General features: G+C 34.7%; 1 protein-coding gene across 2 annotated transcripts in view; it reads left to right on the top strand.

Moving 5' to 3' along the window:
- Slit2 (slit guidance ligand 2) overlaps positions 1–15,838 on the top strand; it is a 341,856-nt gene that overhangs the window by 258,747 nt on the left and 67,271 nt on the right. Inside the window, exons 12-18 of one of the 2 annotated variants that reach the window (XM_046423794.2) lie at positions 1,955–2,026; positions 5,617–5,760; positions 5,875–6,038; positions 7,027–7,050; positions 10,559–10,709; positions 13,779–13,853; positions 15,400–15,543. In XM_046423794.2, the coding sequence (XP_046279750.1) occupies positions 1,955–2,026; positions 5,617–5,760; positions 5,875–6,038; positions 7,027–7,050; positions 10,559–10,709; positions 13,779–13,853; positions 15,400–15,543 (774 nt within the window). The remainder of the gene's footprint in view (positions 1–1,954; positions 2,027–5,616; positions 5,761–5,874; positions 6,039–7,026; positions 7,051–10,558; positions 10,710–13,778; positions 13,854–15,399; positions 15,544–15,838) is intronic. The other variant, XM_046423795.2, reaches the window with a different exon arrangement.

Raw genomic sequence — 15,838 nt, 5'->3', positions numbered from 1 at the left:
AATCTACATTCTATACAAATGAAATTTTATGTTGCACTACGTAGCTGTAACCCTGGAATTTAAACAAATGGACTGTCTCTTTATACTGCCTGGCACCCAGCTTTATTCATTCCCTTGATTTTTCTTCATATTTGGTAATATATCCCACCTCTTTGACATCTTAAAAGGGGAACAGAATTTCCTTCTTTCTAGACATACCTCTTATATTGTTATTTTCTTCCTTCAGACAGAAATCATGTACTGCTGCCAGACATATCAATTATTCAGAATTTGATTTCACCTTTTTTTCTTCATATATTATGACATCATTTATCTTTTCCAAAAGATCATCTTTCTGATTTTTTAAACTAATGTATGTTTATTGTAGAGGGTATAAAAATACAGAAAAGTCATATAGATTCAAATTCACATCACCTCTAGATGGCAAAGAACTTTTTTCCTCTGTATGTATGCATATTCATTGAGAAAAATTAATATAACACTGTATCATAATATTTTGTTATTATTGGCTTTTAACTTTTTTTTTAATATACGATGGACTATCACTGAGCTACCTCACAGAGAAGTACCTAGTGCCTACTGAACTCTGTGATTTTTAAGCAGGATCCCATTATGTTGGCAAGGCTAGTCTTATACTTCCAATCCTCCTGCCTCAGCCTCATTAGGATTACAGCTGTGAACCACAGTGCCTGGCTATTACTTTGTTTTTGTAATTTTACCTAAAATATCATAATCACTTTAATATCTCTAAATATCCTTCAAATTTGATTTTTTAAATCATAGTAAACTATGTATTTCACAGATCCCTATTTGAAGATTTGAGACATTTTATCTGTGTTTAATTTTTCAATGTTACAAATTGTGAATGATTAACATTTTTGTATATATTGTGCAATCTCTGTTTACTTTCTTACATTGAACTCCTATGACTTGAACTACTAAATTAAAATTTATGTAAGTGTTGTTATGGGTCTTGATGTGTATAGCCAAAATGTCTCCTCACAATATAATTTCATTCTTCTTGTACACATACTTCTGACACCCCAACTTGGGGTGGAGACAAAATAGACAGGCATTACTACAGACCTGTTGTCAAATAGTAGGCATGATGCACCAACAGTTTACATTCCATTATTTTGTTCTTGAAATCCTCTCATTTCACTTTTTTTTTTTTTTTGGTTACTTTACTCCTTGATTTGTTTCTCGGATAACTTGTCATCATTTCACTGGTCAGTAAGAACCTCTCTGTGTGCTGAAGCCTTGTTAGGGGACTAGGGATACTGAGGTTGTTGCCATGTTCTCTCCCTTATTGGCTACACTTAGTGTCTGATCAGAAGCGGGTACCTTAACAATGCATGGTGGCTCATATTTCTTTGGGGAATAAATATTTCAAAAATTTTCATAAATCTATATTCATGGTTACTGTCTCCACAAATCTTTCATTTCTCCACCACACAATTTATATGCTTAAAAATAAAAGCCTTTCTATTTTTATGGGTTTTTGCTTACTCTTCACCAATATCATGAATCCCAAACATCCCATTAATGAGAAATGGATTTTACATGCAGTGTTTTTCTTTGTTTCATATACTCTTTATCTTTATTTTACATACCATATCTTATTACATATGAAACATGTATGTGTGTGTATGTGTGTGTCATGTAGAAACACATGACAATTTAATGGCAAATATTTCTGTAGAAGGGCAATTAAATTATGAATTTTATTAACTTGTGTTGATATTTGTTTATGTTTCCCAAATTTTGTACAGTAGTCATTCATATGCTCTGTAAGCGGGTAAAAAAATTATTTGCAAATCACTATTTTATTCAACTGTAACTTTTTGACATATTGAGTGCCTATTAACCTTCCCTATATTCTAATAAGTATGTTTTAGAGGTACTTGTGATGTTTATTTAGTGTCTGATTTTTCATCTAAAACATTTTTTTCAGTGTTCTCTATGGAAATAAAATCACAGAACTTCCCAAAAGTTTATTTGAAGGACTATTTTCCTTACAGCTACTGTAAGTATTTGATTGTTTTAGATCTATTGAACCAAATATTACAATTTGTTAGTTTACCCTCTATTTTCACGGAGACTTCAGAAAGATTTGACCTACAATGCTGTAGTTTAATGACATAGAAAACAGTCTCGTAGCTCTAATACTGATGATGGCTGTTTACTGGAAAACACAGCTCTTTGGAATGGTCCCCAAACATTTCTCTCTACAAGGTCATGAATGTATGCATCCTGGCTCTTCTCTTATATAATGTTTGTATAAACCCTCTGCTTGTGAAACATCTATTTTGATATAACCAGTAGTAGAAAAAAGGAGATATATTAATAGTCTTGTCAACCTTGGTCCAAAGAATCTACAGGAGCAAGAGGGCTAGAATAACTTCTCCAAATACCAGGATGTTTTGCAGTGAGTCATAAAATAGCAGTAGTCCTCAAACTAATCTGTACTGAATTGTGTGTAAGTCCTCAATAGTATTCTTAAATACCATATTTCTTTCTCAATAACTGCTATCCATTTGTCTTAAATAAAGAATTCACTATATGTATTTATAAGAACCAGATTTGACCCTGTGTACTGTCTGACCATATGAAAAGTAAAATAAGAAAAAAATATGAAAAAGGTTTTGGGTCATCAAATTCTGTTGGAAACATTAAACACTTATAGAGTAACTCACTTGTAGAAGACTCTTACCTGGAAACTTTTCATACAAATATAAGAAGACATAATCTTTTTTCTCACCTGGTTCATAGTCAGTCTCCCTTAAAACTCTTAAGTTTAGAATTTATTTTCTCTCTGGTGAGTGTCATTTGTTGGCATTAATTTAGTAAATATTATTTCTAATTGATAGTCTTCCTAAATGTAGATCTCATTCCTAATTTGATAAGCATATGCACATAATTATATTCTATTACTCATGCCTTAGACTTTTCTCATCATTCTGCAGAGTTGTATATCACAACTCAGTCTCTCTGTGTGTGTGTGTGTGTGTGTGTGTGTGTGCCTATCTCTCTCTCTCTCACACACACAGAGCCAATGTTACTTAGACCATATTTAATCTTAACTGTTTAGTTTAATTAATAAACTATGTTTAGTAAACATAGTTTATTAAACTATTAAACTATGTTTAATAGTTAAGTCACTTCACCCCCAATTCTCACCTTCTTTCTCTTACAATAAATCAGTAAGTAATGATAAATACTGATCTTGTGACCTGATGACTTTTTTTGGGTTTTCATTTTCTTTTTGAAACATTTATTTTTTGCAGTAAATTTATCAAGTATTGCTTCTGATTTGATAGAATACTTATATTCCCACTATAAATATTTTATACATTTGTATAGTATGATATATAGCCAAATATCATCTACTAGTTACCTCTCTGTTATTCTGCATTTTTCTGGAGTGTTCTCTGTTACTGCTTTCAACTGCTCTTATTATCAATGCCCTATATGCCTCCCACTCTTAAAATGCTATCTTCTTTTTCTTTCCAAACACACTTACTGGTAGATAATGTAACAAATATGTTAATAAAACATGGGTGTCTCTATAGAACCTGACTTGTAAAGCCACCTTTACAATGTGGCATCTCTAGATTAAGACATATTCTCTTAAGATGGCCAGTATCAAAAAAGATGGCATGATTGTCTCTTTGCAAGTAACTGAGAACTTGGTGAAGTTGAGTGTTTTAGCTTTCAACAGATGAGATTTTAGGGAGAAGAGGGAGCTAAATGAAAGAAAATTGTTATTCAATATTATTTTCCTATTCCTCGGGCCATATTGATTTAAAAATGAGTACAAATTGCCCATAAGAACATATTCTTTCAGCTTCTTCATGCTCCCCACTATTTTCTTGTCTTAAAAGTTTTTAACTCTGTAATTCAGTTAGCTTGTGAATTGAGGAATATTTTCAGCAATATATCAGGGACTGGAGTGGAGAGTTATGGAGTTCATCAAAACCTACCTCAAACCTTCCCTCCAGGGTTGTTAGCAAAGTACTAAATGTATCACAGGGAAGTCCAAAACCAGCTACTGATGGGGGATCAAAGAGCAAACAGGATCACTGTGAGTCATAACCTTATATGTTCATGGAGTACCTAACAAAGCAACCAAGTAAAGTGGAAATACCCTAAATTAACTGAAGAAAACAATTTTTTTGTTGTTGCCAAAGAGAAAACATTTTCAGTATGTTAGATAAGGAGGCATACCTAACCATTATACTACATGTTTGTTAAATATTTGTTTGAAATTTTATGAAAGCATTAAAAAATATGATAACAGAAACATAATATTAAAAAGTCTCCTGCTCAAAGAGAGCCAGACTGTCTTTTGGTAAGTAAGTGGGTCAAAACAAAACAGGTAATGATTCTACCAGCACTGAGTAGTGTTCCTAGGAAGGAAACCTGAGGGAGCAATACTTCAGTTCAGTGGAATTATGTTCTGGAAAAGGTTACAGATGTATTCTCCAAAGTGAGACCCAGTCACCTACAACCTGTAAGAATAATGCCTGCTGAAGTATGATCTATATATCACAGTTCCACAGAACATTGATACTATATGTGGGAGAAAGGAGTATGTAGACTGTTTTATTAAATGAATATTAACAATGCAGGACTAGAGCCTTAGATGCTGTAATGCAACATGTCACTCTCGTGGAGGGTAAAGTGTTCATGCAACCAATATTTATTGAGCACCTAATATGTATTAGGCATGTGGGAAATGTCAAGGAATAAATAGAAAAGATCCATATCCCAGGAGAAAGGGTCATGCAAATGACACCCAGCAATAACATTATACATAAATAAATTACATATAACAGAAGGAAATACACACTTAGAGAAATGGAAAATGTAGATTGAATAAAGGGAACAGAGATGTAAGGGTTGGAAAGGGGAAAGATAGACAGTGTATATGAAAGAAAGTGATTGGGATAGGTTGGAAGAAGGCAGATTTGAGGAGACTCTAGGGGGAGAAGGACATAGGGGAAGAACAATCCAGACACCAGGGAGTCTAGCTTGCAAAAAAAAAAAAAAATGAAAAGAAACCAGTGTAACTGGACTGGAAAATCCCAGAGGAGAGAATTGGGAGGTTGTTCAATACCCAATAGTGGGCTGCAGATGCTAGTGACATTTGAAGGTTTAGTGAGGACTTAGAATTTTACTCTGAGCCAACAGGAAGATGTTTCATGGTTCCAAGAGAAGAGTGACATGATCTAAGCTGTTTGAGAATGACCACTATATTAGATGCTATTCTGAAATTAGACTGAACTATTTCACAGAGCAGCTCAGGGTTAATAATGTTTTAGCATATATTTATGGTGTCCTTGACACCTTTCTGTGTCTGTTGTTCTCTTTCTACATCATCCTTAGTTTCCCTTAATAAGTTTTGTTGAATGCATGCATAAGTATTCATGCATACGTGAATTTTGCTGTCTCTACTACACTACACATCTCTAGCCTGTGATATCTAAACTGTTATTAAAGTTAAAATGTTAGTTTTGAGGTTAAAAGTAATGACTGGGTTTTCTCAAGGACAGTCTCTTGCAGGTGAGTTAGTGAGATGCTACACTTTAATTCTGCAACTATTTGATCAAACAGATTATTGAATGCCAACAAGATAAACTGCCTTCGGGTAGATGCTTTTCAGGATCTCCACAACTTGAACCTTCTCTCCTTGTATGACAACAAGCTTCAGACCATCGCCAAGGGGACCTTCTCGCCTCTCCGGGCCATTCAAACTATGTATGTAGATATGATTTGCATCAAATTTGATGACTGTTGTTTTCACTCTCAATATGAGAGTGGAGTCCAATGGAAGTCATGTGTGAAAAACTCTTCTGTCTGTGTTCCTGAAAGGCATTTGGCCCAGAACCCCTTTATTTGTGACTGCCATCTCAAGTGGCTGGCGGATTATCTCCATACCAACCCGATTGAGACCAGTGGTGCCCGCTGTACCAGCCCCCGCCGCCTGGCAAACAAAAGGATTGGACAGATCAAAAGCAAGAAATTTCGTTGTTCAGGTAATTTCTTGACATTTCCAAAATGTGACCAAAAACAGTGGTTATGTGAGAACTACTGAAAGCAGTCACCCTTTGGCTGGTTCCCAAACATTATAGATTCATATTTCATTTAATTTGCCCAAGAAGGTAAAGAACAAGAGAATTGTAGACACAACTCATAGAGTACAAATCCACTTTTTATATAACATTTTAAACACTATATCTAGTGGAAGAAATGGGCTATTGGCCAAGTTCAAATGATGCCTGGGTATTTCATACTGTGTACTTGGGATTCAAACATAACAAGGGCCTTTTATCTAACTCGAAATGCCTTTAAAATATATTAAGTGTTGTGTTTGTTGTACTGTTCTCTATTGACCAATTGCAAGTAATCAATCATGTTTTCATTTCTTCAGAAAATGAACTGAGATTTGGTGACATGATGTGCTGAGGCTCAGAAGCAGGGGCAAAAACCCTCCTGATCCCTCGCCTCTCACTCCTAATGCACTTGCTCATTTTGCATTTCCTTATTTTGAATGGAATTGTGAAGAGAGATTATTTTTTTTTCCAAAAGGCTGTTTTAACCTTTTGGGAATATTACATTTATCTACCAAAAGCTAAATATAAATGTATTGAATTGCTATTAAATGGAGTGATTGCTTCATTGAAAGGCACTATTTCCTTTAATCTCATTTTATTTATATTCTGATGATAGAACAAATTCTGTATGTTTTCAGTAGTATGCTGCTTAACTGTTCCAGGTGTATTCACATTCAGCAGTTAATTCATACTAAATGCTAATATCAAAATGAGGCTGGTTATTGTCTGTAATTACAGATGCACTTATTATTCACTGTGCATTACTGTACTCTGGCCTCTGATGTGAATATACATTTTTTATTTAGTAATCTATAGTAACTTGAATCCATTCTTAATCTAATATAACTCGTATCTCTGCTTGCTGACATTCAGGTGCATCTTCTATTTTTTTTTCTCTTTTTTTATTTAGCTAAAGAACAGTATTTCATTCCAGGTAGGTTTTGCTCGGTGGTAGGACTAACCGCAGACACCCTTTCCTCACTCTATAAAATATCTTCTAAAACTTTGATATGCATGCTTTTGAAACTACAGTGAATACTCTATAGGTAGATTGACTTATGCATAGATCACTTGTAGCTGTTTCCTGAAAACCTGACCTTTGCATGCAGCTTCTGATGTTAAACATATTTATTATTAAACTCCCACCTTTTTTTCTCTCCCTTTCACTTTGGCACATTATCTACAATTTATCACAGTAGCTAAAATGTTTGAACCTATGGCTTTCTACTTAAATCATTTTTTCTCCTTACATTGTATACCTGATCTTTCAGCCTGTTTTTAAAATATAGCTTACTGAGCTAGTTTTAAAGACAGAGGCCTTCTGTTGTCAAAGAGCTATTTCTACATGAAATCAGTTAGAGACATGAAGTATTGCATTTTCAAAAGAAGTCTTACTTTTTAAAAAAACTTTTTATGTAAAAAAAGAATAATTCTTTTCCTACTTTTGCTTCACTTTTTATATGAAAATAGCAGCCTCATGCTGATTTATGTGACTTATTCCTTATTAGTTTGTGACTACAATCTTGCAAATCTGGAGTTACAATGCAACTCCATAAAAGATTACTGATGTCCATTATGAAAACATTAGAAGTTCATGGGCACTGAATGCCTTGAATAATTTAGGTAGATGGATAAAGTGTTTCTAAGAAAAGTAATTGCAATGTGTTATCACTTCAATCTTAACATTCCCAAGACTGATGATTCTAGAGCTAGCTCTTTAGACTATGTTCCTTTACTTATTTTTTTCCTTGCCTGCCAATTGTGTAAAATGCCTCTTGACTTTTTTGTTTTAAAGTATTATTTTTAAAAATAAATATTAAGCATTGATTGGCTACTTTCACCATCTTCTGGGTATATTCTAGACTATAATATGTCTGGAGAGCTATAAATAAAAAAAAATATGTTTGCAGAGTGCTCAAAACCATATTTACTTTCTTAAGAGGAGTTCTGGGTTAGATCTGTATGTTAAAGAAATATAGTTTTGCTATTATTGAATTATAATTTATATAATTTCATGCACTTAATATATTTAGTTATATTACTAAATTCGAATGTCCAAATAATATTTTACACATTATATTTGGCTGTATCACAGTAAAATGTTGAAATGAATGGTTGATTGACCTTCACTGGCAAAACATTATTATTTTGATCTAATTATTAAGTGGAAAGTCATCTGATAGCTATTACTTAAATTAAAAAAAAAAAGCCACACTTTAAATCCCAGACCACCTATAGGGTAATACTTGAATATGATTTAAATCCAAAAATTACAGCAGTTAATTTAATTGCTACTGAATTATTCAAATTCTATTTTAGTATATTTTATTAAAAACTTAGAAGTTAATATTTCCATTTCACCAAATGGAAACAAAGTCAGATTGTTTTCATAATTCTGATACAGTTTTTCCTCTTACTGGCAGAAAAAAAATCAAGTAAGGTTTTAGAAAACATATTTTATACATGATATCACATCTTAACTTTCACTTTCTGATAATTAAATTTATATTAATTAAAATAAGAATTATAGATGCCAGGACTCAAAAGGATTCTTTACACTTTTTTTTTCTGAAATCTTAATTAGAATTTGAGTCTATTTAACAAATGACCATAAAGCAAATATTATTGCCATGGCTACAGATTATTTGAAGTACATTCAGTCAATCTGTCAGTTAGACTCTGTTACCAGTATATGCTCATTTCACTTTGGACTTAAGTCAAAGGCACAATAAAATAGATCCTCAGTAAATACTATGGCATTCATTGCCAGAGGTAATATAACTATCATATTGGCATTGCACACTTGCAATGAGATTCTGATTCCATTTCTGCTAAGTGAACATTATTTACAAGTTGGAAAGGTCATTAAAAAGCATGTTAGCTACAACCTAAAGATTAATCCAAATGTTCTAATGATAGTCCTTGAGGATCTCTGTGATTAATTTCTCATTCACTTTTATATGCTTACTTGCCTGCTGCCATTCTATATAGCATCCTCCATATCACAGTGATAACTCAAAACAATGTCTCTCACAGAGAGTTCATCCTTTAAAGGAATCGACAAGAACTTAATTTGTACTGTGCATCCTTTATGCCATTGCTTTTTCTGTAAAGTCATCATGCTTTAAGAAAAAATATTATTACTTTTACAAAGCATGACAAATCCCATCACATCATGCTATTCCCCTATAGTTGCTATACTAAAGAAAGGACACAGAGAGCATAGTTGGATGTATATATGTCTGTTAACCTTAATTGGGATTACTCTGTCTTTCTTTCCTTCTTGGTGATCTTTACTTTTACAGGAATTCACCATTGGGGCTGTAAGTAAAAGTGTCTGATCTGAAACATAATGTCCTCCCTTTTCAATCCTGGTGTATCTTCTTCTAGTCTCGGTCTTTTGCGCCTATTTTTTTTTTTTTTCAAGAAGAAACCACAGATCTTTTGAGCTTCTCTGTTGTCCTTGTAGCTCACGTTCAACTTCTTCCTGGACCTTGTTCCCGAAAGCTGTGGTTTCCATTCTGCAGTTCTGAGGAACGGTTGGAGGCATCTTTCAGTATAGCCCCTTCTTTGTGTTTCCAGGAAAGCTTCGGTAGTAATACTCTTACTATGGTCATAAACATTCTGCGGGAAGAATGCATGTCATGTAAACAGTATTACACTTCCAGAACGCCTGTAGCTTTTCTCCTGCTCCCTTCATCTTTCCTCCTGGTCTTACCTGTGGCCTAGTGGTTGGTGTAGTGATAATGTAGCGAGATTTTCTGTTGTGCTTGATCTAACCATGTGGTTGCGAGGTATGAGTAAAACATGGTTCCGTCAAGCACCATGGAACGTCACGCAGCTTTCTACAGCATGACAAGCTGCTGAGGCTCAAGTCAGGATTTACTTGTCTCTTTTTATAAACTCATCAAAAAAGAAAAAAAAAAGAAAGAAAAAAAAGAGGGCTTTTTAGGCTTTTCTGAAGATTATGTGAGAGGGAGAGAATAATACAAGTCCACAGAAATTTAAAGACCTGAGTATATCCATTTGCCTTGAAAGCCCTAATTTACAATGACATACAGGAATATGTTTATTACCAGATACATTTTTAATTCTTGAAGCAGGAAAAAAAATAAAAAACTTTTTTTTTTTTTTAACAATTAATAGCCATTGTGTGATTAGCTGTGAAATAGGCTAGAATGGCTCAGTGGATCAGCAGAAAGTACAGCTGTGAAAAGCTCAACTTTATTAATGTTTTCCTGTCATGTGAATCTGGTCACTCTTTTTTCCAGAAAATTTCAAGCCTTTCTTTTAACCCTCTCCTGACATCCATTGACCAAAATTCCCTAAGTTGTCTCCCTGCTGCATAATCTATAGTTATCTTACTTTTTTCTTCCTACAAATGAATCAATGTTCTAACCTTTGCACTCAGTGTTTCTTTCTTTGGCTTGAATCCTCAATAGGTACAGAAGATTATCGATCAAAATTAAGCGGAGACTGCTTTGCAGACTTGGCTTGCCCTGAAAAGTGCCGCTGTGAAGGGACCACAGTAGATTGCTCCAATCAAAAACTCACCAAAATCCCGGACCACATTCCCCAGTACACTGCAGAGCTGTAAGTTCATCCTCCAAAAAATTCTGCTTTTTAAAAGCATCAGAGCAAGAAAAAAAAATTAATACCTTTATTTTATTTATTTATTTTTATGGGGTGCTGAAGATGGAACCCTGTGCTTCATACTTGCTAGGCAAGGGCTCTACCACTGAGCCACAACCCCAGCCAGAGCATAGCAATTTTTGTCTTGACATTTTTAATCTCAATAATTACATTAATTTTAGTGGATACACATTACATTGATCTACCTCTTCTTTGCAGAAGCTTAGTTCATCTTTCTAGCTAAAACACAGTTAAAAATTAACTTCTCTCTCAGAATTCAGTGAGCAATCACTACTACTAATAATAATAATAGTGATTATTTGATTCCTATTTGTTATTATAAACCCATTTCTAAGAACTTAGTGCATTCTTGACATACACAAGCCTTACAACAACTAAATAAAGTAGATTGAGAGTCTCCATTCCAGATCTCAGTTAATTGTGAATCAAATCAGGGAATCTTTTTATATCTATTTTTCTACTTTATTGACTCACAGATGCAAGGATTCAGTGATTGGCAAGTATTAAAGCACAAAAGATAGTATTTTCTAGACAATGGATGACAGAAAATAGAAAGTTGAGGAGACAGAGTGTAGGCAGATTTTGTTTTACAAGTCTAACATAAGACCTAGCAAGTACAGGGGATCAAATTGGTGTGTGGAATCATTTGCAGATCCTGTACCCATATATGGTTTATCTTACAGACTTTATTTATAAAAGTAAGACCTTTAGTGTTAGTGTTCTAAACATTAAAAAAAAAAAAAAGAACACTAGTGAAATCTCATCATCTTCTGAACATCTTAGCAACACGAATGTCCGGCACCATCTGGTATCTGTCATTGACTGCTTTGCTGAGTTGGTTGGTCTGTGTGTGTGTGTATTCCTTCTGTCTTCAACAAGATTATAGCTCCTGGCTGACAGGGATTGTGTGTGTTATAGTTTATCTCCCACTGTGCCTATACACATGCCTGTTACTTAATGAATTTTAAGCAATTTGAATAATTAAAAATAAAGTAATGCCTTTCAAAAAGTTGACAGAAACAAACTCCTTTGTGATTATCATGATATTTTTAGCACTTGTTTGTTCATGGCAACATTTAATACCTCCAAGACTTTGAGAAATGTATAAGGACTATGCAGCAAAAGCCCTGAACTCTATTTCATTAGCCACATAGGGATTATACTTATTTCCAAGAGCAGTATACACAATAGGTATTTTGTCAATTAAGAATTGTAGTAGAAACTAGCCCGTAATGTAGGCTTTAGCAAAAGTTTCTCTTTGCATTTTAAAAACTGGTAATTTAAAAAATTATGCACATAAATTTATTACTAGGAAGAAAACACTTGCAAACCATGCATCTGATGAGGGATTTATATCCAGAATATATGAAGAACTCTTGAAATTGAGCAATTTTAAAAAATTACATTATCTAATTAAAATATGATCACAATTACCTGCATGGATCTTTCTCTAAAGAAGTTATGCAAATGGCCAATAAACACATGAGAAAATTTTCCATGTAATAAGTCATCAGAGAAATGTCAATTAAAACCACAGTGAGATACCAATTCACACTCATTGGAATGCTTATAAAACAAACAATAAAAAGGATAATAGTAGGTCAGGGAAATTGAATCCGCATGCCCCTTTGGAAAACAGTTTATCTGACCCTCAAAATGTTAAATATATTTACCATATGATCCAACAATTTTATCCTACATATTCAAAAGAATTGAAAAGATATTCATATAAAACCTTTATGTCAGGCTTCATATTAGCATTTTTCATGATAGCCAAAAAGTGGAATATCACAGATGTCCAACAACTGATAAATACATAAATGCAGTATGTCTGTTTTAGTTGGTTTTTACTATGATATGACTTAAAGGCCTGACAAGAACAATTTTAGAAGAGGAAATGTTTGTTTGAGGGCTCACAGTTTCAGAGGTTTCAGACCATAATCACTTGCTGGCTCCATTCCTGAGGACTCCACATGATGCAGAATATCATGACAGAAGAGTGTGGCAGAGAGAAGCAGCTCACATGATGGTCAGTGATCAGGAGGCAGAGAGAGATCGACTTGCCATATACAAAATACATACCCCAAAGGCATGTCCTCAATGATCCACCTCCTCCAGCCACACCTTACCTTCAATTACCACTCAGTTAAGGAGGGGATTAATTCACTGATCAGGTTAAGGCTCTCTTAACCCAATAATTTCTCCTCTAAACCTTCGTGTATTGTCTCACAAATGAGCTTTTGGTGGACACCTCACATACAAACCATAACAACGTCCATGCAATTATTCAGTCATGAAAATTATGAAGTACTGATAATATATACTACAGTATGAATGAAAGTGTAATACATCATACGAAGCAAAAGAAGGTAAACACAAGAGGCCATATTTTGTATGAGTCCATTGATATGAAATGTCCAAAATAAGAAAATCAATGGAAACAGGAAGTTAATTTTTGCCAAAACTAGGGGTTGGCAGGGTTGGGGTGGGTAAGATTTGGAGGGACTGGTAATGATTATGGTGTTTCTTTATGGGTTGGTGAAAATATTCTGGAATTAGATGACAGAGATGGTTGATCAAACTTGTGAATACACTAAAAACCACTGAACTGTGCACTTAGAAAAGGGTGAACTTTATGGGATGTAAATTGTATTACAATAAAGCTGCGTATAAAAAAATATGGAGCAAGTGATTAGGAAAAAAATGTCAAAAAATACAAAGGGAAGGGACAATCATGAAAAACAAGTTAAAAGTTTGTTCTAGAGGTTACTGAGAGGTGGTTTTGATTATTGGTTTTCCTTACTTTGCACTCCTTAACATGCTTTATTCCATAATTAAAATTCAAGTGAAATTTGGAAAAGAATAATAGTACTTTTCACAAATCCTCTGTGATATTTCTACTATATTTTATTTTAAAGTGATCATTAAATACTGTTTTTATTCAGTATGACTAATATGTAATCCCTTGCTAAGTGTTGGTAATGAAACCTTCCTGTCTTTTTTCCCTAGCCGTCTCAATAATAATGAATTCACAGTATTGGAAGCCACAGGAATCTTTAAGAAACTTCCTCAGTTACGTAAAATGTAAGTCATTTGTTGGTTATGTTAAATTTCTCAGGTGTTTCCTTGTGTTTTCCCTTTCCTTTGAAGTTTTATCTGCGTTTCTTTCAAAATTGGAAAATATAAAAAAAATCCAGGCAGATTTCCATATGTGAACTTAGGGTAATCTCTGAGAGGAATCTTGCCGTGTGTTCAAACAATGCCAACCAAAGCCTTAGCATCTTACTGGAACACAGACAGCTGGTCTGTTATGTGGCCACAGCAGGAATCCAGCAATCTAAGCACATTAAAATGGGTTCAGTGATATTTTGTAACTTCCTTTACTGTTCCCCAAACCATGCTGTGACTTCTCTTTCTGCAGATTCATGTCAACTCTTTGACTTTTTGCTTCATTAAACTTTCATTAGAAGATAGTGGAAATTAACGATTGGCAAACTGGCTTCATAGCTCATCTGTTACATGTCATACAGCTCATATTTTAAAATAAGTTGATAAACTCAGCAATTTCCACACATTGTGTATCCTACAATCCTGGGAAGGAGTGAGGAAAGGGAGGGAGGGACAGGACAGAGGCCCAACAGGTAAGGACAAGGAAGTACCCTCCACAGGAGATGAGACCTCTGCAGGAGAAGAGAAGTGTTCTTCCAGGACATCCTTGTGGTCACAGTGTCCCTGGCCCATTCTTCCTGAGACTGCGAGTGCAGAGCTGATCGAGCCTCCTGCCCTGCACTTCACCTACGTGTTGTGCTGCCTCTCAAATGTTCTGTTATTTTTTAATTGCCGTCTTTCTGACTGATACTAAATATACTTCTTGTTTATCTGTAAGATGACTTCAAGGCAGCAAGTATTTATAAAACAGCTACTATGAGCAATGTTCTGGGAGAAAAAAAAAAGTTACAAAAAAATTATTTTGTTTCGGTGGGGTGGGGGTGGCCACTCCTATTCTTGGAGTGAGCAGTGAGAAAGAAAAAGAGGCTACAGAAAGATGTTCCCTGAACTGGATGTGCTTGTTCTCCGGGCAAGCAATGTAGTATCTGATTTCAAAAATACACTGACAGTGTTTTTTGTTTCCACAAATTATTGCATGTGAAGTTTAACTGGGAATATACCCATATCCAAGTACATTTCTGATACAAGGTAAATGCTAATAAGGTTTTAGCCTATCTTCCTTCTCTTATTCAGTTGCTCTCTTTTAGCCACTGATTCACAAAATAATTTGAATCAGAGATATTTCTATGAAAAATTCCTTACTGAGCCTTGCAAAGGACATAGAGATTATATAATCCATTACCTAGCCTCAAGAATTTTGTACTCTGGAGGATTTGGAGGGATCATTTTGACATGAATCAGGCTGATATTTTTTGCCATAGACATTCCGTCTTAGTGTTACTGTCCCTTTGGCTTCATGCATAAGGTAAGGGGTGGGTTTTCAGCACTCTGGCAGTACTGGGCATTGGAAAAGCTTGGACATTGTGGAAGGCTTTGTTCAGTAGAAAAAAAAATGGTCAAGCATGTGTCCTCTTTGTTAGAAATAAATCATTTACTCTTGGTTTGCACAATTTTTTTTTAGCAACTTTAGCAACAATAAGATCACAGATATTGAGGAGGGAGCATTCGAAGGAGCATCTGGGGTAAATGAAATACTCCTCACCAGTAACCGTTTGGAGAGTGTTCGGCATAAGATGTTCAAGGGATTGGAAAGTCTCAAAACTTTGTAAGTAGTCTTTATTATTCATTAGTCCATTATTCGTCCTAATCCTGGGAGGGCAGAAGATGCCTACCCTCCCCCATCCACCCAGTCTCTGTTTCATCTCTCTCTCTCTTTCTCTTATACCCCCCCTTACACACACACACACACACACACACATACACAAACACACATTTTCTGTTAAGGCAGACATTTCCCTTTATTCCAATATTCCTGTCCTTAATATGCTATAGGCATGTTGTCAGGGGAAGCCTTCGTCTCCTTGTTGAATCATGTGTCTTTGTTTCAGTGCCTCTGCATA

This window comes from Marmota monax, unplaced genomic scaffold, assembly GCF_021218885.2.
Source record: "Marmota monax isolate L192 unplaced genomic scaffold, Marmota_monax_Labrador192_F-V1.1 WCK01_AAM20220418_F8-fsc00009, whole genome shotgun sequence".
NCBI lineage: Eukaryota > Metazoa > Chordata > Mammalia > Rodentia > Sciuridae > Marmota > Marmota monax.
Note: the sequence above shows the minus strand (reverse complement) of the source record. Positions and strands in the feature narration are given on the sequence as shown.